Source organism: Erithacus rubecula (genome assembly GCF_903797595.1).
Source record: "Erithacus rubecula genome assembly, chromosome: 11".
Taxonomy (NCBI): domain Eukaryota; kingdom Metazoa; phylum Chordata; class Aves; order Passeriformes; family Muscicapidae; genus Erithacus; species Erithacus rubecula.
Window position 1 is genome coordinate 15,736,903 of NC_136663.1, and position 21,597 is coordinate 15,758,499.

General features: G+C 40.4%; 1 protein-coding gene across 2 annotated transcripts in view; it reads right to left on the bottom strand.

The window, feature by feature from the left end:
- NYAP2 (neuronal tyrosine-phosphorylated phosphoinositide-3-kinase adaptor 2) overlaps window positions 1–21,597 on the bottom strand; it is a 137,091-nt gene that overhangs the window by 40,448 nt on the left and 75,046 nt on the right. For both annotated transcript variants that reach the window (XM_079315068.1, XM_079315069.1), the window contains exon 5: window positions 8,657–9,754. In XM_079315068.1, coding sequence (XP_079171194.1) covers window positions 8,657–9,754 — 1,098 coding nt within the window. The remainder of the gene's footprint in view (window positions 1–8,656; window positions 9,755–21,597) is intronic.

Below are 21,597 nucleotides of genomic sequence, written 5' to 3' on the forward strand. Positions count from 1 at the left end.
TTTAACAATAAAATAATTATTAGGGATGGATAATTCTATTCAGAGGAGTGAAAGGAACATGAACCTTTACATCAAATTGAATGTAAAGGAACCTGATTTTTTAATATGCATGATTATCCTCACAATTATTACCTCAGTGTTCCTGTACTTCTCACCTTATCTATACCTAGCATGTTTGTACACCCCAACAATTTCATAGTTTTATATTTGAGTCATTTACATGTATAACCTACACAGAACCATTTCTGACACTTAAATTTATGCTATTACTGATAGAGTCTTGGATGGTCCAGAGAAAATTTCAAATCTACCTTTCCTCCATTAAAAACCTTTATCAGAATATTATCTCTTCTCCCAAGAAATGAGAAAATGGCCTCAAAACTGAACAAAAGCACCTGAATCATAATGCAAAGAAAATCTGACTCTTCATTTAGAAAAAGATGCATTTCCATGTCTGATGTTTGGTTATAAAGAGAAGTTCTGAAAGAGTTGACAGCTTGTGCTCTCAAGCCACTGGCACTGCCAGCCCAGGCGACTTTATCCAATGTGTCTGTGCCAACTTCCTGAGTGGAGGAAACATAAAGAACCCTGCACCATTCTATTAAATCAAAGTACTTCCATTCCTATCCTCCTTTTTTTCTCCTTTTTTTTTTTTTTTTCTTTAGTTCTTTCCCAATAGGACCTGCTACCCTACAGGTAGCATCCCCTGAAAAAAACAGTTGGGAAACTTTAAGAAAATGTTTAACAGTTTTGTTGAAGCCAATATATGCTTATGAAAAACATCACCAGATTAAGCATTTCTTGCCATTAAGATTGAGCACCCATAAGTTGGTCATAAATTGTGTGGAACTGCTTGAAACAGAAAGGCAATAAACTCTCCAATTCAGAGTCCTGCTGTATCACTGCACCATTTTGAATACAAGCTGTTCTAGTCACAAAGGACACATTTATTTTCTTGAAGCCAGAGACACAGATGGTATAAACTGGAGTACCTCTCCCGATTTCAAATAAAAAACGGTGATTTATAAGTGCTGAGGATTTGGTCTAAAGGTCAAGATATTTCTCTGGCTTAGAAAGCTCTGTTCAAGGGAGTGGGGAAAATCAATGGCACTTAAAACTGAGAACCTATTATCATTATCCAAGTCCTTAAGTGCAGCATATGTTCCTTTGCTTATTTACAATACAGTGAACTGGCTGCCAGTAAGTGAATTTAAGGCATTTTTCACTCTCTGTTTTTAACAACTTTCAGACCTCTCACATCTTACTATACATTAAACCTAAAGAGAATGTTTTCTCATTTCTTTACCTGAAACCATCTTTTACTTGAAATATAAGAGAGAGAATAGCTTTATCTCTTTTTTTTTACCCCTTACAAGTTTATTTCTTCATCAGAAAAATAAATTTTCTCAAGCAGTCGAGTAATATAAACAGAAGGAATAAATAAATCTGTATATATCATTCAGAGACAGCAGCTGTTTCCAGAAAAACCTGAGCAATTATTTATGAAATTATGTCTTCTTGAATGCTTCTGCATACCCTCAGAATCCCAGGAGGGCCTGATTTCCTGATGAACCTAAATTGCTGAATTAGGAGACAATGCCATGGCACCAATTAGCAAAAGTATTGCATATTGTCTCAAAATGCTTGTTTTCTGTTTTAATAACTGCATCTAAAAAAGGCATTCCTTCCTCCTAAGCATGGAGGAACATCACAGCATCAGTGAATTGAATGATGAATGCCCTTAAAATGGCCATACTCACTTCAGTGTGAAAGCAGCAAGAAAATAAACACACAGCATGCATTTCAATCAAGGAACAGGTGTCCATTGATTTACCCATTGGAAACAAGTTCTTAAACCTGACATTACCCTTGGTGCAGAGAAAGAATGGAATTACTGTCCTGCAATGCAGAATGGGGCACTGATGGTGGAGCTGTGGCATGGAATTATCATGCTGGAATGTGCAAGGTGCCACAGGGCTGTTGCGTGTGCTGCCATACATTTAGTCTTTGTACTTTGGTTTCCTCTTTAGACTAAACAAGCCCAGGTGAAACAATGTTTTCCTGCCTTTTGTGGGCTTAGCTGAACATATTATGATTTTTTCTTTCCAACTGTTGTCTGTGATTGCTAATTGGGGAACACATGCCAGCTTCAACAAGAGTCTCCTAGCCAGATTAGCTGATCAAGCCCAAGGTATTTAGTCCAGTGCACATTTTCCTTTGCTAGGGACTTAAGGATTTCTGTGGAAGGACAACAGCAGGCATGGCTGAAGCAGCACTCAAGACCAATGTACTGCAAAGTGGATCTTGTTTTTCCCCAGAAATTTGGCTCCTGTAGGATGTTGACCACATCTGGTCATCCCCTGCTGTCCCACAACATGACACAGCCCTCAACAGACCTGTCCCTTAGGGAAAGACAGAGCTGTGGAGACCCAAGTGACCCTGGCAAACCATGACCTTTGTGGGTGCAGGTCTTCACAGCTCTTGCCCCAAATATGCACTCACAAGGGAGCACCTGCAGAAAGTATTTCTGACGCTGCAACTCCTTGGCTTGCTGATATCTTGGCAGATGGGAATAGATATAGCAGCATAGCCCTCTTGGGGTTTGACTGAAAGGAGTTAGCTGTGGTAAGATCATACCCTTCCAGGGGTGGACAAGTGTCATTCTCCTCAAAGCTGGTGTTCACTTTACCTTTTCCTCTGGCACTTTCCCCTGCTTTCACTAAGTGTTTGCTTTCAGACCTACTTTCAGGACTGTCAAAGGAGATGTGACTGTTTTGATCACCTCATTTAATCCCACACATATTATGGCTCATCAGATTATAAAAGCTTACTATTAGGGAAATTGATAATTTTTCAGTGATAGAGAAATCAGTACACCTCTGGCTCAAAGGTTCAAGAGTAACTGAAAAGCTGTAGCTGTCTCATTAGACTAAATATAACACTCATACTGCACAGAATCAATTACTACAATGAAGAAAAGGGGCAGAGAATTGGGCTGACATCTCTTTAGATAAAAGTGTGGAAAAAATATTAACCTAGAGGTTAGGAATGAGGTAGGCATTCAAATTGTAGTCTCTTATGCTGACTCAGCTGTGCAGTAGTTGAGCAATGGATGTAATGAAGTATCTAAAATGGTTTATATGGCCAGTCTCATCTTGCAGGCAAGCTTTTCCTCTTTAGGAAAGCAGAGGCTGAGCAAGTGTACAAATGAGAAGGTATGCACACAATGCCATCCCAATCCCACTCTTCTTAGGGAAACATTTCTCATCCCAACTCTATTAGAAATACAACAACTGAAATTCTGCCCTATGTCCCTCATTTTGGACTAAATGTATGAAGACAGAGGGGCCCCCATGGGGTGAATTTTCACTTGATGCATCTCCCAAACTCTGTTCTAAATCACACCATTCTATCTAACAGGGAACCCAAAGCTGAGTGAAACACAGAATGACCTGGATTAGAAGGGACCTTAAAGATCATCTAGCTTCAATCTCCCTGCCACAGGCAGGGATGCCATTCACTAGACCAGATTGCTCAAGGGCCCATCCAGTCTGGCCTTGGACAGACTGCCAGGGTTGGGACATCCAATACTTCTTGGGGATTTCTAGCTTCCTGGAAAAAAAAAAAAAAAAAAAAAAAAAAAAAAAAAAAAAAAAAAAAAAAGGGAAAAAAAAATCTATTTTATGTCTTAGCTGCCTGAAATCAGCCTAAAATTTTTAACTGAGATACTTCAGCATCCCTCCTCTCCTCACACTATTTCATACATTTAGGTTCTTAATTCAGTACCAGCCAGAAACAGGAAATGTTAATAATTATCCCAATTTTAAATCACTATAGCTGATTTTTCAAAGTAGCACATTCACAAATTTCCTCCCTTTAGGTGACTAGAAGCTGAAGAGTGAAAGTGCAGGTAGGCAAACACCAAAGCAGCTCTGAAGCCCTGCAGAGCAGCTTAGGAAAACAAAAGCCTGAGCTGCTGTGCATCACTTGCTCTGATCTCATACCTTGTGCTCATCTGGAGGCAGAGCACACAGCTGAGGTCACAGCTCTCTTGTGCAGTTCATTAGGATGAATGTTTGCAATAATCACTCGAAACTGGCATGAAGCTCCCAGGAAACTGTGAGGAAACTGGAGCTTTAACAAACGGAAACAATCAATATGCAGAAAGAAAGGCTGGCTCTGACAAGGGTTTACAGGACCAATTCACAGAGAAAGCCTTGGAGCCAGGCACAGCCTGAAAGCCAGGGCAGTGCAGATGCACAGCAGCCTCTGTTCTGCTCTGCAGGATGTGGGGATGCCTTCAGGCACGACTCCAGCGCTGCTTCTCATGGAGCACAGCGTGTTTCTGTGGTGCAGAAATGACAGAAGCAGCAAATACAGCTCCAGAAAAGCTTCAGACCATCCCTTCCTCTCTCTCCACAGATCCCTCTGTACTGAAGGGAGCACACACTTGGTGTGCACAGTGAAACAAAGGGACTGTGTGGTGCCACACAGCTGGATCGAGTGGCCATCCTTAAACACCTTCCAGCTGCTGCAGAAAAGGGCACAGTGCAGCAGCCCAAGGACACCTTGCAGTGTTGGTACCCTTTAAATAGTTTCTTTCTAACCACTGAGGACTGACATTGTATTTCACAGGGGTCTGCCAAGTGTCAGGGCACGGTGCCATGTTATCCCACACAAAAATAGAAAGGATATAGGAACAGTCAGTGACTATTAGTAATATTTAGCTTTTCCACTCTTTCATGTTCTACACCTTCCTTCAGTTTTCTGTGGTATTGTCTCCATATTTTTGCATTTTTTTCATAATGTTTCACCAATTTTTTTTTCATTTCTGATTTGGCCTTACAATTTACTTTTCTTTGTTATTTTCTTCCTGCTTTCAAAATTGTCTGTAATACATATTTAAGATCTTAAAAGCAAACAAAAGGGATTTTTAGAAAGCAGGACACTAAGTGAGCTGCTTATAAAATCCAGATTGGCACATCACAGTTGCAGCCAGTGGATGCTGAGTGTGTTCATCAACATTTGGAGCTTGAATGAAAGCTCATATTCTCAGAAAATGTGGCCCTGAGGTGAGAGACTCCTTAGTATCACTAATTTATCCCAATTTCCCAATAACACAAATGAACTCCAAAGAAATTAAATGGAGAGGGATAAAAAAAGAAAAATGGTAGAAAAGTGAAGAAAATAATACAGAGAAGTTAAAAGGGCAACTTTACTCATATTCTAAAGCTTTTGTCTGGAAATAACTTTTGTGCAGTCCTACTTCCTCCAAAAACATAAAAAATAAGGAACCCAAAAAACCCCGAAACCAAACCAAACAAACAAACAAAAAAACCCAAACAAACAAACAAAAAAACCCAAAAAACCCCAAAAAAACCAAAAAACAAAAAACAAAAAAAACCCCAAACAAACAAAAACAAACAAAAACAAACAAAAACAAACAAAAACAAACAAAAACAAACAAAAACAAACAAACAAAAGAAAGCAAAACAAAAAAAAACCACTGAAAAATGACATAAATTAAAAGCCAGCAAATGCATTTGGAGTTTGGGCTTATATGCTAATATTTCACAAAGTGAGTTGCAGTAACCATAAAGATGAGACAATTACCTCTGACATTGCTGAAGCATTTTCCAAATAGACTAAGTTGAACATAAAATTTAGTATTGTGCTTTTGTTTCAGACTAGCATATGGCAGTGAGAACTTCAGACAAGTCACAGGGGGCAATCTTGGAGAGTTCAATGAGAAAGTTTCTTGAGATGTGGTCAGAATAATTCTTTATTTTAGAAGCAAATATTTTTAATTTCCTGGCATGAGTTTCTAAGTCATAGATGTTCTTTTTTCTATTTTTATTATTGTCTAGATTATGGAAATATTCCTGTATGATAAGTACAAATTACCCTGACAGGGCAGTTAGTCCCTCTCAGCATTTGCTCTCCCACTGCTTCAAACAAACAGCCCAGAATGATGTGGGTGCCTTAGGCTTCCAGAGTGATTTGCAGGATCAAGGTTTCTTTACATATCAGATGAGTAGCCCAGCCTCCCCTGCCTATCTCCATGTAAATCATGACATGTAAATATGGCAATCTGGTCAAATGCTGTGTTCAAATCTCCCAATTTAGATTATTTATGGTGCGTCATTCCAATGTAGAATTGAAAGACATAAAATGCCAGACTTGTACGGGTTCTCTATAAATCTTAGAGTGTCTTCTACCTCTGCAATATCTGAACACAAACCTGATTCTTGCTCAGGGCAGCAATCCCACGGGATTAAGTCTCACTGTAAATACCAGACAAATTACAATCGGATTAGATGGGCAGTCTGTTCATTTACTCAACACAGCTGCACTCCAGAGTCTTTTCACCACTGATGTCTATTTATAACATGAATGTGTTTTTCTTAAATAAATGAACACCAATTTATATTCAATATCTACCAATATATATCTTGTTCTTACCATTTGTGGCCAATAAGGAGCACATTTCTACTTCCTAAGGAGCAAAGAGAGTGCTCCTGGAGAGGCCAACAAGGCTGTTCTTGGTACTGATCTGACAAGATTTAGTTTAAATTTATCAGTTAAAATTCCTATGAAAGTTTTGCATTCAATTTCAGTCAAGTAGAAAATAGCAAACACACTCTGCATATAGGTATGAGACAGCAGTACAGATATGCTAAAATTTCCCAGGACTTGGAATATGCATGGCAGGAATTTGTTCAGATTCCAAACTTGTTTACACTGGTGAGCATACAAACCTTATCGGGTAGAACTGGTGTAGCATGGGATTTACAGGGGATTTCTGGATTTAGAATAGGAAACATATTTAACAATGTTCAGTACCATCTACCAAAATCTTCCTAGCATTTCATGAAATTATTTATAAATGTCACATCACATCTCTCATAATTGTTCCCAATTACAAGAATCATCATGCTTTTTAGATACAAATTTGCTTCCATCCAGCACACAAATCCGGTGTAGTTTTACTACTGCAATGAATTAATGAAACTGTACTGAATCATGGAGCTGAAACTTTCATAAACAGGATTAATGACTACAGGCCATGAAAACAGTAAAGGCAAATTAAGCAAGCTGCTGCACCAACTAGTATTCCCAGTATCTGGCTAACTCTATTCTCACCTTCACCTTCAGATTGCACAGTTGTTATTACCAATGTGCACAGAGATAAATAAGAATAATACCAAGGCTGGAGAAGTGGAGCCAATAAGTCAGGAGGGGTGAGTTGTAGGCCAGCCTAACCCACTGCCAGCAAGCTTCTCCATTCTTAACACAGTTAGGTCCTCAGTCAGCTGCAGAGGTGTGAGGCAGACAGCTCTGCCCGTGGAAAGCCAGAGGGGGTGTCCTGCTGGGCACCCTGAGCATCCCCAGAGTGCTGTGACCACACTGCAGTGAGTGACATAGCAGAGTGGCACAAACACAACCACAAACACAGTGTGGAATTCACTTTCCTTCCCTAGTGATACTGTAGCCTGGAAACCAGAAGACTGTCTTTTACCAGTTTATCATAGTTTATCATACCATGTTGAATATGTTAGAGCTGTCAATAGCCATAATGTAGTACCTACACAAACATGAGATCAGCTGCTATCCCAAGACAGTGTTTTCATTAGGCAGGTGTCAACAACTCAAAGTCATAAAAAGATTTTACTGAAGTGGAGGAGAAAGCATCCCAAGTCTGCTTTGCACTGAGACAGGAGGTGTTAGAATGACCTTCCACTGCAGGATACCCACTGAACAGGAACATTTGCAGCAGAAATACTGGTGCCAGGTTCTGCTTTCACACATGTGACTCCTGTTGATTTCAGAAAGAGCTTCCAGGTCTCACTAGCTTGGAAGTACAGGGTGTACATGGTGTAAACCTGGATGCACATGGAACATTGATTTTATGACATAGCATATGATAAGTCAATATTGGCTTAAGGTTTTCCTGCACAGCCTCCTTCTGTGCATTTCTTCCTGTGTGGGTTTACAGGTTATCTTGGATTTCAGATAGATTCACAGCACATCCTTCCAACCAGTCATGCCAGTCCAACTGAAAGAGATATTCCACAGCACAGCATGGAAGGAGAGGAATGGTTTACACAGAATCACAGAATCATTTAAGTTGGAAAAGCCATCCAAGATCATCAGCCTTAACCTTTGCCCCAAGCTTAACCAAGGTTAAGTTGGTTATATTTTAAGTTGGTTATATTTGCCAGGATTTCTGGCCAAGTTAAGGGCAATCAGTGGATTTTTGCAAATAATCCTCAAAAGCTACTCTTTGGTTATTTTGCTACAAGCTGGTTACTGTCTTAGCATCCATCAAGAAAAGAAGGACGTGAAAATGTGGGAAGATCCCAACTCACCTGGAACTTTAACAGCTGTGGAATGATTAGTGAGAACTGACTCTTTTTGTGAGACCAAGGCATGAATTGTACTTCTAAGTGCAGTATGCATAATTAAAAACCTTAGAAACATAATCATATGAAGACTAAAGCAATTTAGCAATAATAATTTTTCTTTTCATTATAAGACATTTCTATAAGGAATTCAGAATTCTGAGTTATTTAATTTTTGCAGGCATTTGATTTAGTAAAGTACACTAGAAGATATTATTATACAAAGATGAGGAAAAAATACTTCAAGAACTTACTTTCTGCAGGTTCCTTAGATCTTCTGCCACTGGAGGACTTCCTCAGGAGACTGCGTCCTGAGGTGAAGAGGCTGGTTAGCTCCTCCAGGGGACTGGTGGGTGTCCGAGAACGGGAGCTGCTCTGAGATGATGACCCGTAGGTGCTGACTGAGACACTGACCATCTTTCCTCCTTCTTGCAATGTATTTCTGGCTGTAGAATGAGGCACTGATGGAGAGCTTCTTGAGAGACTTCCTGAATGTACAGAGTCGTAAGGTGGAGGTCTTTTGAGGCTTAAGGGGGTAAGAGACCTACCCATACTGACAGGAGAAGGTGAGGCAGAGTGACTTTTAGGATAACCGTGTGGAGACTGGGTTCTGTATAAGGTAGAAGGATGAGGAGGTGAGGAGGTGTGCCCAGGGGTGCTAGTTCCATGAGATACTGTCTGGTCTTTCTCCAGTTTTTGATGGCCTGGTGTATGAGGTGGCAGTGAAGATGGAGAAGCTCCAGCTTGCTGTTTGATGTAAGACACATTTTCTAAGACGGGAAGCTTTGTGACCTCTAGTGGAGTTAGAGGAGACTCGTCAGAATTTGGGGAACACTGCACTGGAGCTGGTGGGAACACCAGCAGTGGAGGTCTATGAGAAAGCAGGTTTGGAAATGGTGGGGGTATGTCACAAAGCAAGCCCTTGGGAGTAGATGGCACTGAAGACTTGGTGAAATCTAGGTCAGGCACTGTGGGAGTAGCACACTGAGAAGAACAAGTATGATGGTCATATTCACATTGACATTTTGAATCTTGGCCTACATCATCAAATATAGGATATTTCATCTCCTCATAGACCGCTTCGCTTTGGTCATCCTCATCTTTTTTGAAGTCTCTGAGAATATTCCCAACCATTTCAATATAAACAGGCTCTTCTTCCTCTGTGTCTGGAGCAGGACTGCTGACCTGTGAGAGGGAGGCATCCCTAGTGAGGGTTGTCTTCATAGGGCCATGCTTTTTGATATAAGTTTCATCAAAAGATGTGCTTAGCTGAGTGTTTGGGTTTCGTTTCGGCTTAGGAGGTGGAATCTTCTTTGTGTACTCATCACTGTGAGGTCTTGGTTTGGCTGACACTGAAAACAGAGCAGAACATAAACTCGTCAGAAGTCTGTAACACAATTTGTCAACCATAGGGTCTCTTTAGAGTGCCATAATTCTGGAATGGATTTCCTGGGGCCAGCTTGTTGCTGGTTTTCTCTGGTATTGCATCAATAGAACACTATAAAAATACCACTCAACTCAAAACACTTCTAGACTTCCCCCAGAATGTTCTGACACTCCAGAATTAAGTAACTAGTGAGCATTTCCCTTCCTCCAAGACATCTGTTCTTTTCCAAACTCTTTGGGACAGGGGACTTTCCATTTTTAAATATTATACTTTTCAAATATCACTGTGAAATTTTAAAGACCCAAAGAGGTGCTAACGACATAAAACTAAATATCAAAATGAACTCCTTTTGATTCCAAAAGAACAATTAAGATCCTGGAGAGTCATACTGGAACAACAGTGAGGTAACTGCAGTGACAAAGTGATGAATCAAGACCTTTTTATGTCTAGTAACTTGTTGCACAAAGCACAACAATTGTCATAGCACTAACTGAGAAGGAAAATGCTCATACACAAACTGTAAAATCTGCTGTTGAGATAATCCTACTGATTTATCTGAACTCCATTCTAGTGTTAGAATTTCATGCCTCTCTTCAACAGATTTCCGTGAAGTCAAGGAATGACAAAGTATCTCACAGATTTGGATCCTTTGCACATTGGTTACTTATACAAACCTTGTGTTTGAAATTATACATCAAAACATTGTGATGAAATTAATTTGAAATGAGAGGTCAAGGGTTTCTTGGAAATTATCCTTTATGAATTAAACAATAAAGAAACTCATGCAAATTGCATTTTGTTCACTTTGCATAAAGAGCTAATAAAACATCTCATTAAATGTTAGGGTTAATAAAATGGCTCATTAAATGTTTAAGTGAAGTCAGTTTTTGTCCTAAGCAGACTCAACAAACTTGTTCAGAAACAAAATTTATCACATACATAAACCTAGCTTGTATTTCTAGAAGGTAATTGATACCTCATTGGTAAGTTCCCCAGTTCAAACAAACAAACAAACAAACAAACAAAACTAAACTTGCAGCTAGCTTAGAATGGTAGCTTTCCTGCCTTAACTAATTTTGTTGTTTCTTGTAATTCTCTACTGCATATCTGTAAGTTTGAGCTCAATGCTCAGAGAAATTTCCAGACCCCTTCTGCTGACCAAACAGCCAACAAATGTCTGATGAAAAACCAGGCAGGCAGCACTCATGGAGTTGAAAAGCCTCTTTTAGAAACAGCCATAAACATATTCCTGAAGCCAGCAATGAGCTCAGTGCTCCTCCAGCTCAAAGACAGCATTTTGAGTCTGGGAGGATGCTGGCTGAAAGATGGAAGACACCTGCATTAATGTACCTCACTAATGTGGTTTGGTCACTATCAGAAGAGAATTCAAACTGTGTTATCACTTTGTCATACTTGTGCTTTGATCTGCTAAATAACTTCTGCTCAATTCCCACAAGGTGTAGCAATAAAGGCAGATGATAAAAAAGTTTTGTCCAGGAGCAAGGAGCTGTGAATGTGTACATATATAAAATAATGAGACTACTCTTTGCAGCATTTGTTTTAGTTTAATACATAACAAAGGCACAACAAAGCAAAAAGCAAAAGAAATCTTGCCAGAATTAAAGGGAAAAAAAGACTCAAAAAATTATATTATACTTTCATGATGGTTCCAATTAATGTGTTCCACTTTGCAGCAGGCTAGGGACATGCAAAAGCTACCACAGTGTCGTGTTTGGTAGCTTGATAGTTTTTCACTATGTGGATATATCCTAATGCATTTTAAATTTGTCTTTTTAATTAACCCAAATTAATTTTCTTGAATGTATTAGGCTAGACTTTTGGGAATAAGATGTAGGCTACCAGAATCATTTGGGCTTTGCAGAAAATATGACTTGTGGTGTATTTGACAATACTAGCAGATTTTTCTTGCCTGCTTCCAGCTAAATCACTACTTCATTTCTGTTTATTGTCTTATTTGTATATTATGTTTTTATATATTATACTAGCATAAACTTGATCTCAGTCCTCTCTCCAACCTCTGTTAATCTGATTCACAACCCTGTCAAAACCAATCTTATTCAGATTGCTGTCATTAAAATGAAGAGACCATCAATGAAACTGGCACAAACTGCCTGATCATTTGTGAAACTGTTGTACATGACCTGAACTCTCCTTCAGCTACATTCTAAAATCCTGTGTTTTGTAAACACAGGCTTCTCACAGCCTTCAGTTCCCTTTGCATGACGCTACCATCATTAATGGATACCTGAGGAAGGAACATTTCCTGCTCCTCTGCTTCCTCAGATCCCTGTTCCCAGTGCTGCCTTTCACATCTTCTGTGCCACAGGTGTCACGCTGAGAATGTGCTCTTACAGCCACAACCCCACTCTTTGATGTCTTTATATGGATGGATGTTAATAATGGACAAAATAATCAAAAGCTGAGTTAATCTTGTGCTGTGATCATTCAAGGCTAATGTTAACTGATATTTTTTCTAAAACCAGCCAAAAGAGGTCTAAAGTACTGTGTTTTTAAATTGCTGGGAAAAGCATATTTTCCTCTTCTCTCCTTCCATTTTCACAACTTTTATTGAGCTGAAGAAATTCTTCTACAAAGGCTAAACCCATCCTTGGGTGTTGGAGTTCCTATATACAACATCCACAGGTTATTGCATTACAAATGAGGCAATGAGAAATGCCTAGGAAAAATAATTGACATTCTGCCATCTAGTATTATATTTTTGCATGGGTTGAAATTAAGAACCACAATGACACACAGAGCCTTATCTGCCATTGCATGATATGTAGTATTAGCCTAGAATATATTGGTGACATTATCAACAAAAAGGTCAAATGACCTGGTTTTGCTTTATGAGACAGGGTAAAACATGACAATGTGATTTACTTTCCATTTGCCATTTAAAGAATATTTCTTCTGTGTTGTTTATTTTACTAAACTATCTATTTCTAGGGGGTGGTGTATTACTGAGATCTCACCTTTTGTGACAAATTGGACTTTTCAAACTAGAATTTTAAACTAAATTGTTTAAGTATTTTATAAACCTTAAAAAGTACTTTCTATATGCTGCACAGACCATGAACATTTGCTGCTATAAGACTCCCTAGAGAGAATAAAGAGGTAAATGCACAGAGTTAATAAAAAAGAAAGCTTTTTATCATTACTAGGAACAGAGGAACTGTTCACACTCACTAGGAACTCCCTCAGCTGAAGGAGGATATTCAGGAGACAAACTGAATTATCTTTAAGAAGGCTATGATACAAGACATTTAAATTAATTTAACAATTTCCACTCTGAAATACAGCTCCCTGGCAAGAGCTGAACTCTACAGCACACCTGTTAATGGAATATAGATCATGAACTACTGGTCCAGCCCAGAACAACAGAGAAAAGTAACAGGAATTCTGCAGCTAAACATGGCTGTGCAAGGCTAATGAAAGGAGCAGGGAGTATTTGTGCAGTTCCTGTGTTCCCAACACTTGGCAGGGATAAATGTGCATGAATGCAGAAGCCCTGGCAAGATCCCATACCCAATGAAAGGAAATTATTTGGCAATCTCCAGGGGGGAACAGGCAAGATTGCTTAAAGTACTTGACATTTATCAGACAGAAAAAGCATTTGGTGCCTGCTGGGAACATAAACTTCTATGAAAAGCAAACTATGGTGGCATATTGGTGATACACATCCTACCGTGTTGTCTGCTCTAAACATGGAGTAATTAAGTGCTTCTCAACATGAATTACTATGTCCTTGATGCAACTGTTGCCTGTAACTTGTGTTGAGACTCTGCCACTTGTATACGTCAGAGCACACGAGTCCTGATCCAAAGCTAAGTGGAAGAAATGAAAGAAACAATGCTTTCCTCAAGCATCCATCTCAAAGTGCACCACAAACCTCTTGTGAGTGCTTGCATTACAGACACACACACACACAAGGCAGCACAGGCCTGTGAGGAGTTTGAGCACATGAGAGGTGCTCAGGGGATGATGCCCAGAACTTGCTCCATGATCCTCTGTCCCCACAGGAGCTGTCTCAGCTCAGAGCTCTGGATGCTGTGCCAGCACCTCCTTGTTTGCACCAGAACCACCCAAGCACAGGATCTTAAGTGCATTTGTGCACCAGTGCTTATATTGGGTTAGATTTCATTATCTCTGTAGATGCAGTTTGAATAGTCTTAGTGAAACTGATTTTTAAAAGGCACAGTCATCTGAACTGTGATTGGTACTCAGGAGACCTGAGTTTAATGAATTTCTTTTCATGGGCCACAGGGCTTCACCTATCATTTTACCTCCAATATTTTATACCTTCCAATATATAGATATATATAGTTATACCTTCCAATATTTCTCTTCTGCCATGTTAGGCTCTAAGGTATTTTACACTAGGGTTTTATTTTTATCTATTTGTTTATATCAAAACTTGCAAAAGGCTTCTTATCATTGGAAAGCAACAGTAGGAAAATAAATTAAATGCAGTTATTGGAGACATGCAGTGTTGAACATGCATCTTTTCTTCTCCAAGAAATGTTTGAATGCAAATGTTCCTATACTGTGAACAGCTATAAAATATAAACACAAAGATGCATCTTAGCAAGTGATTATTGAAACATCATCAGTAATTTGAAATAAAATCAGAGAATGCATTTCTCTCAAGATAAAAATCTGGCTCTCAAAATAGCATTGTCCTCATGGACATTAGGCCATTCCCTGCAGGTTACCTCCTCCTTTCCTAAAAGATGCTCTAAAAGAAGGGAAGCACATGGGAGGAATAAAAGGACCATCTGATTACTTCAAACAGGCAATAGGTGGTTTCAGCACGATGGCTTCAAGCAGCACCTGAATCTATTAGCTCTTAGTGGAAATTATTTGGGCCTTTAAAGAGGACAAAACTAGGCTCAAAATGAAAGGACTAAAAGTCAGTGTCATAAAATAATATTGATGTGCTTCTTGTATGTCTCAAGGCTATGATTAAGGATACTTTCTCAAAAATATTCAGGTCCCTTTATTTTGGCTACGACTTCTTTTGGCTTTTAAAATGATTGATTTCTGCTCTAATTCAAAGTGGTGGAGAGCTTGTGGCTCTGGGAGTGATACTCCAGAATTAAACATCAGTACAACAGAGAGTAGAATCAGAGCCTGCAGTTAAATCTAGCTCTGCATTGCTCCAGCAGTACAACCCCTGCAGCTGACAGGCTGGTTGGGATATTCTGAGGTTCAGCTCAGAGCTGTGGATGGGGGCCACAAAACTGAACTCCCAGCCCCTGCACTACAGCCCCTCACACTCTGCATATCCCAAGGCTGCCATACCTTCCTGGGGCTCACAAGGGCACCAGTGTCTTGCTGCCAGAACCTCCTGCCAGCCCTTTGCTCTGCAGCATCAAGACAAGGGCAGACCCAGAGGTGCCAAGATATGTCAAAACCTTTGCAGCATCAGCATGGGGCAGACAGTCCCTACCCAAACTGCCACATCCCAGAGCAGACTGACTTCCAGGTTTTCTCCTTCACAGCCTTCTCAAAAAACTTTCAAACAATTACAAAGGGAATGTCTTCTCCTGAATGCCCAGCCCTTGTGCTCTCTTACATTTTGTACTTCACATCCTTATCTTTTTAAAGAATGAGTATTTGATGACCCTGTTTTTTCCCGATAATATTGAATAGGCAAAAACGAAAAAAAAGAAGAGGAGTATTTGGGAAATAATTAAAAATTATTTGCAGTCAAGCTGCTCTGTACTGTTCACTGAGGCTAAAAGTTATGGTGAGCTGGCACAGGCCTGGTAAGGCTGAAAAGCAAGACTTTGGATAATTAAGTAAAGAACAGTCAATTTGTATCATCCTCCTTTTACAGGAAAACTAATGTGCTGAGTGCAAATGGAGGCAGATGAAAATCTCACAGTAACTTCTTCTAGGTTACTCTCTGGGTACCCATCTAGAAAAATATCCTTGAACTAATATGACCACACACAAGGGGGCAGATCTCTGGCATTACATGAGTTTAAGTTATAGAAGTTCCAATGGAAGAGGCTTTGAGGACAGAGAGGTGGGAGGGTTACTGGGGAAAGATCCTCATGCTGCCCACACATGTAAGGAGTATTTTCAAAGTCTGGTTCATTCTGAAGTCTGCAATAAGCAAAACAGGTTTTGCAACTGGTGTTACAGTGACAATAAAGATTTCCGTAACTATATAGGCTGAAGGAATTCTAGAGAAAAGCAATTGGTATGGAAATTTCTCTGTCACAAGTATCATTAGTGAAGAATGTGCAAACAGAACTATTGAATCATGCATGCAGACAAATTAATTTACAAAGTCTCTGTGCTTGTTTGTTGGTGTCTCTCATGTAGGAACCTGTACAGAGCTGAAATATTGAGGGGTTAAGCATGTTCACAGCAGGGTACAGTAAAACAGCCACAGAACAAAAACATCAGTAAAGCCCTTCTAATTTATAGTACCATTTATGGAGTCATGACATTGGGAAAATGAAACTTGAAGAGTTTGCTGGTTTACTGTGAATTAACTGTTATTGCTCTATTCTTATAGCTCCCCACAAACTGACTGCACTTCACACAGAGAACGATCACCAGCCTTCCCCACCTCCCCAAATCAGCATTTTTGTTGTGTTGCAGTTCTCATGGAGCATCCACCCTGCACCAGCTGCCCCTTCTCCCTCTCTACAGTTATCCTGTAGCTGTTCCCTGACTATCACACAGAAGATGGTGATGTTCTGAGTTTCTACAGGCTGTGCCGTGGGATGGCTGCAAGTGCAGCAGCATTTCTGTTGCCTGTAGAAAGAAAAGATCTCTCTTCTGTTCAGAAAGGGAAGCTTCTGGTGGTGTGTGAAGAGCTAAGTCCCATCAAGACATGCCTACATCACATAAGCTTGGTGTGCAGAGAGCATCATGATAGCAGTGAGCCTTTGAGGGCAGAGTTGCTAATTCCTGTTACCTGCTGCCCAAAGGCAGTGAAGTCCTCTGTGGTATTATCTGTCGATGCTCCTGTAAACAGAGGCAGACTCCAGTCTGAATGCAGCTCCTGGCTTCACAGGAACAGCACTGCTATTGATTACTGGCTGTGACAGCTGAGGGTAACAATGTGGGAAATCATTTGCTGAACTTTCATGAATTTCTTGGAGAAGGTAAACACACAGGCTCTCTGACCCAGTGCTCACAGAGACACTGAATGAAACAAATCTCTGCAAGGCTTCCTGGCTCTATGGGATTTCTAAAACCAGGACAAGCACCCAAGTAGTGAACTCCAACATTACTTACTGGGGAAATGGTAAAGAAAGAAATCAAGCTAGAGCTAAATGAAACAGTAAGTTTGACTCACCTATTTTACTTATCTAGAAAAGTAGTCTGTATTTGTTCACTTGATTTGTTGTTTTGGTTCACAACCAACCAGACCAGAACTCTAGCAATTACTATATACAAAGACTTGAATAATTTATCCAGAGATATGAGACTCCTCATTTTTCAGATCCACAGCAATGCCTATCTTCTATTTACAGCTAACATAAGTAGGTCAAATGCATTATTTGCTTATATAAGTAACAATCTGTTTGCTGAGCTTCTAAAATAATTGCAGCCCATTAAATCAAACTGGCAAGGCTACCAAGGTGGTGCTGTGCAGAATACTGAACTCATGGGCTCAACATGAGATATACTGTGTCCAACTGTTCCCCAAGCATGGCAGCCCCATACAGGCTCCTGTGCTTCCTTGGCATCTGCACCAACAACAAGGAACCAACAGATTTCAACAACCCCCTCTCCCCCAAAAGTTCAGTGGGCTCTGCAGAGTTCTTCCCTTGAGGCAGTTGTACAAAGCTGCCACTGACTGACACATCCAGCAGGTCCTTCCGCCACCACTGAGCTCACATTTCAAAACAAAGCACAAGGTTGATGGCCAGGGTCAGATGAGTCACCACAGCAGGAGCATCAGAAAGCAAATGAGCCACAATGAACAAGAGTTCAGTGAAAGGGGCACTCTTTCCTTTACCAAAAGGCCACAGGGTGACCCTGCAAAAGCAGTTTCTGTAAGTTGTCACTGAACATTTTTGGTGAATATGATGTCAGCTGAAGTGGACAGAACACTGCTGGAGCAGCTCACAGGCAGCAGTGCCTGGAAAAGTAACAGCAACAGTGCTATGGTCAGAGGCTGATTGGTATATAATACTCACTGCAATCAGCTTTAGGAAAAATGCCTGCCAACTATTAATTTTACTTCCATCTCCATAGGAGTGACTCCTCTTTCCTCAACTCTAAATACAGTGTTGACAAAATTACAGACAGGCCACACTTTATCAGCTGCCTCACACTCAGAGCTTCTCTGTATGCCTGGCATCTATTATTTCATCCTGCACTTATTTGCAGATAGTGTAGTGAAACTAGTAGAACCTGTAATAGTGTTGATCTACAAGGGTCAAACAGCTGGGCTTAATCCCCATAAATTCACCTGGTATGAGTGCAGTGGACAGTGCCATTTTAACAATGTTTTGTGCAGTCCCAAACAAGCTTTAGGAGAAGCGTCTCCTGTTACTAATGTGAGGCTTGACCTTGTTGTTCCACCCAAGAAGCAAGATGGAGGATGAAAAAGCAAAGTTGGAGCAGAAAAAGGAAGGGGAAAGAAGAAGTTATAGCAGTAACCTTGTGTTTACAGCCTGTTTCATTTTGTTGTTTTTCAGAAGCAAAGCCCTTTGCAGGAATTCATCCCCACCACTAAGGCACTGTCTATTGCAGAGCACAGCTCAGAACAGCCTGAGTTTTGTGGGGGTTGGTACACACCATCTCCTGGGACTGCCTGTTCTGTAAACCCATGGCATTCAGCATTTCAGAGCTGCACCACAATGGCAGCTAAGATTTTGCCATCCTTATTCACACTCTGCAGCATCAGTGATACCAACAGGAGGTTGAAAAAGGGAACTTGAGCAGTTCCTGCACTGAGTAGCTGCTTGAAATCTTGGTTTCCACAGTGACTGCCCTGAGTTCACAAATTAAGCCCTGCCAGGTGTGTGGAATTTTACATTTGCAAAGACAGTGTTTTTCACATATTCTCTTCTCCACTCAAAAGCCCCATTCTACAGTGCTGCTCCCAAAAGCAGTGTCTCAACAGCTCAAGCTTTCAATGTGAGCATAAACATTCTCATCATAAGCTGATTGCAAATTACCTCACTAAACAAAGCTTTTGTCACTATCTGTGTGTTACAAAGCAGGAGTCTGTGACACTGAGGGGCAAGTGAAATGCTCAAGGTCATCTGAGCCAGTGGCTGTTCCTCCACTTACACCCGTGGGAGACAATGCTTAGTATTATTTTACAGAAGTCTCCATTTGGCATAACCCTTACTGTCATGCAAGCATGCATTTGCACAACTGGGATCATATGGCAATGAGTCACCTCAGATATTTGACCACACCTCCAGTGAAAGTTACTTCACCTTTAACAGAAAATAACAAATTCAGAATCATAGAACATTTTAAGTTTCCATGCCTTTGCTTGCAAACACACACAATTAAGAAATTAAGTAGGCTAGACATCTTATCAAGCTTTTACATCCACACTAGTCCTATAGCTTCAAGTTTGTGCTTGGCAGACTTTGGTATGTTTGCTTTTTTGGCTGTGGATATTTTTCTTTTAATCAAAAGATTACTTACCAACCTATTCACCAAAATTCAGATATTAAATGACTTCCACTGTCATAAACAAAATCCTAACCCCATTGAAACTGAGACTTCTGGAACCACCCCAGTAATTCTAAGGCAAGGTTTATAGCCAGTCCATCTTTTGGTATCCTAAAAGAGGAAATAGGAGAGAGCTCAGTCATGCATTTGCAGTCATGCATGGAGGGGAGAATGCCAGCAATCTCCTTAATCTCACAATGCACCATTAGGGCCAACAACCCAAAGGTAATACTGCTGGTTTTTCCAGGCATGTTTATGCTCAGAGAGTCCTGTAATTGTAGTATTTGTTTTACCACTGGGCAGGGAGCTATAATTCTTCAATCCTTATATGCAAGAGGATCGTGAATTTGAAGATAGTATATTATTTATGTTTGATTATCCTAGAGAAATTATGGGAACCATGGCAAATATTATACCACTGTACCAGAAATGAATATTAAGCTCTTGCTGATGTCAAGTGCACCATGCTCCAGCTTTTTACTGCCTACTTCTAAGCCTTTTTTGGCTGAACTAGCAGCCAGCTCCAAACCACATCAGACTTTGGGATATTCTTGTTTGACACACCAGAGGTTCAAAGTTACTGCCACTAAATCAGCACCAAAATTATTCGTGCATTGTTTCATATTTTGCCCTCTTGCATCTGTGAAAAGCCCAGGCTGGTACTCTTGTGCCAGGCAAGCTGATGCACTGCAAGAAGAAGGCTGTGCTATGTGGAGCTGTCAGTGCTGTGCACACTACCCCAGCACAGCAGTGTTTGCCCACGGACGGACAGAAAAGCATGAAGTGCCAAACACAGTTGCAGCATGTCAGGCATATGCTGCCTGATGTCACCAAGCATTAAGCCAAGTGCAAGGGATGAAAGCAGCAAACCAGTGCACCAACCAAGACTACTATATTCAAACAGTCATTGGAAAGAAACTACCAATGAAACAGGCTGGCCATGACAGGATCTCACCTGGAGCTAGACTTGAGTCTCTTGGGATGTGATTCTGTAAGCACTGTGCATTCCCAGTAAAGCCAATGTGAGTGCAGGGGGCACAGAATGTTTTGAGAGCTCAGTGATGCTTCACTTCATGAGGATTCGTCTCATTTGGTTGTTAAAATAAGAAGATAATTAGGGCACCAGTTAAAAACAAGGTAAGACACAGAGATGAAAATCCAATGTACTTGCTCTGTAATAAAATGCACAGATGTTTTGTGGTTTTATTTCCTTAATTCCAAGTGACTTTTGCCACACACATCTATTATCACAGACCAGCTCTAAGAGTAAACAGAGGCATTAGGATTTCAGTCTGATCCCTCAAGCCCTTACTCATTTGTCCACAATGCCTTTAACAGAAAAACATGCCAAGGACAGTATGTGAAACAGAAGTGTAGTAGGAGTATTCTCAGATTGTTATTTTTGCAGTTTCAGAGGCATTTCATTTTACTTAACTATTCGTGATGTGCTGTCAAAATAAGGCAAGAGAATTAACCTGGATTTCTCCTCCCCTTCTCTCCTGGCCTTGACTTCAGAGCCATTCAGTGAAGCAAAATAATTCAAGAATCTAGTATTTCATAGTATTTCAGCTCATAATATTTCAGTACTATGGTCCCCTGAGGCAATAAACAAAACAAAAATGAAATAAAGTCACAAATATGATGACTTACAGTGACCTGCTGACAATGAATAGGTTTATTGATATTATAACCTTACAGTTACATAGGGTCTGTCTATCGAGGCTGCAAATTAACCATGCAGTGAACAAGACCACCCACACTACAGCTTTCTTCAGAGACTCCCTCTTCGTTCTGGTCTTCCTGGCAGAGATTATTGATTCAGACACCTCAAAGAGTACATCTGAAGTACTTCCTGGAGTGGGTTGGCTCTAAAAGCAGACTAGTGACTTCCATATGATGTGAAACCTGCACTAATACTCTGTCCTAGATCCCAGGTAACTGCATGAATAAGTGGCTCACATTTCCTTGCCTGGTTGCAATGTCCAGGGGCTACAGTGACCTGTACAGTCAGAAGAAAGGAGCCTGAGAAAATCTCCCACACAGTCTGTCTGCTTTATGCCCCACACTGCTCTTAGGTCTGAGATGGTTCACCTAATTCCAGGGCAGAATAATGTGAATTCA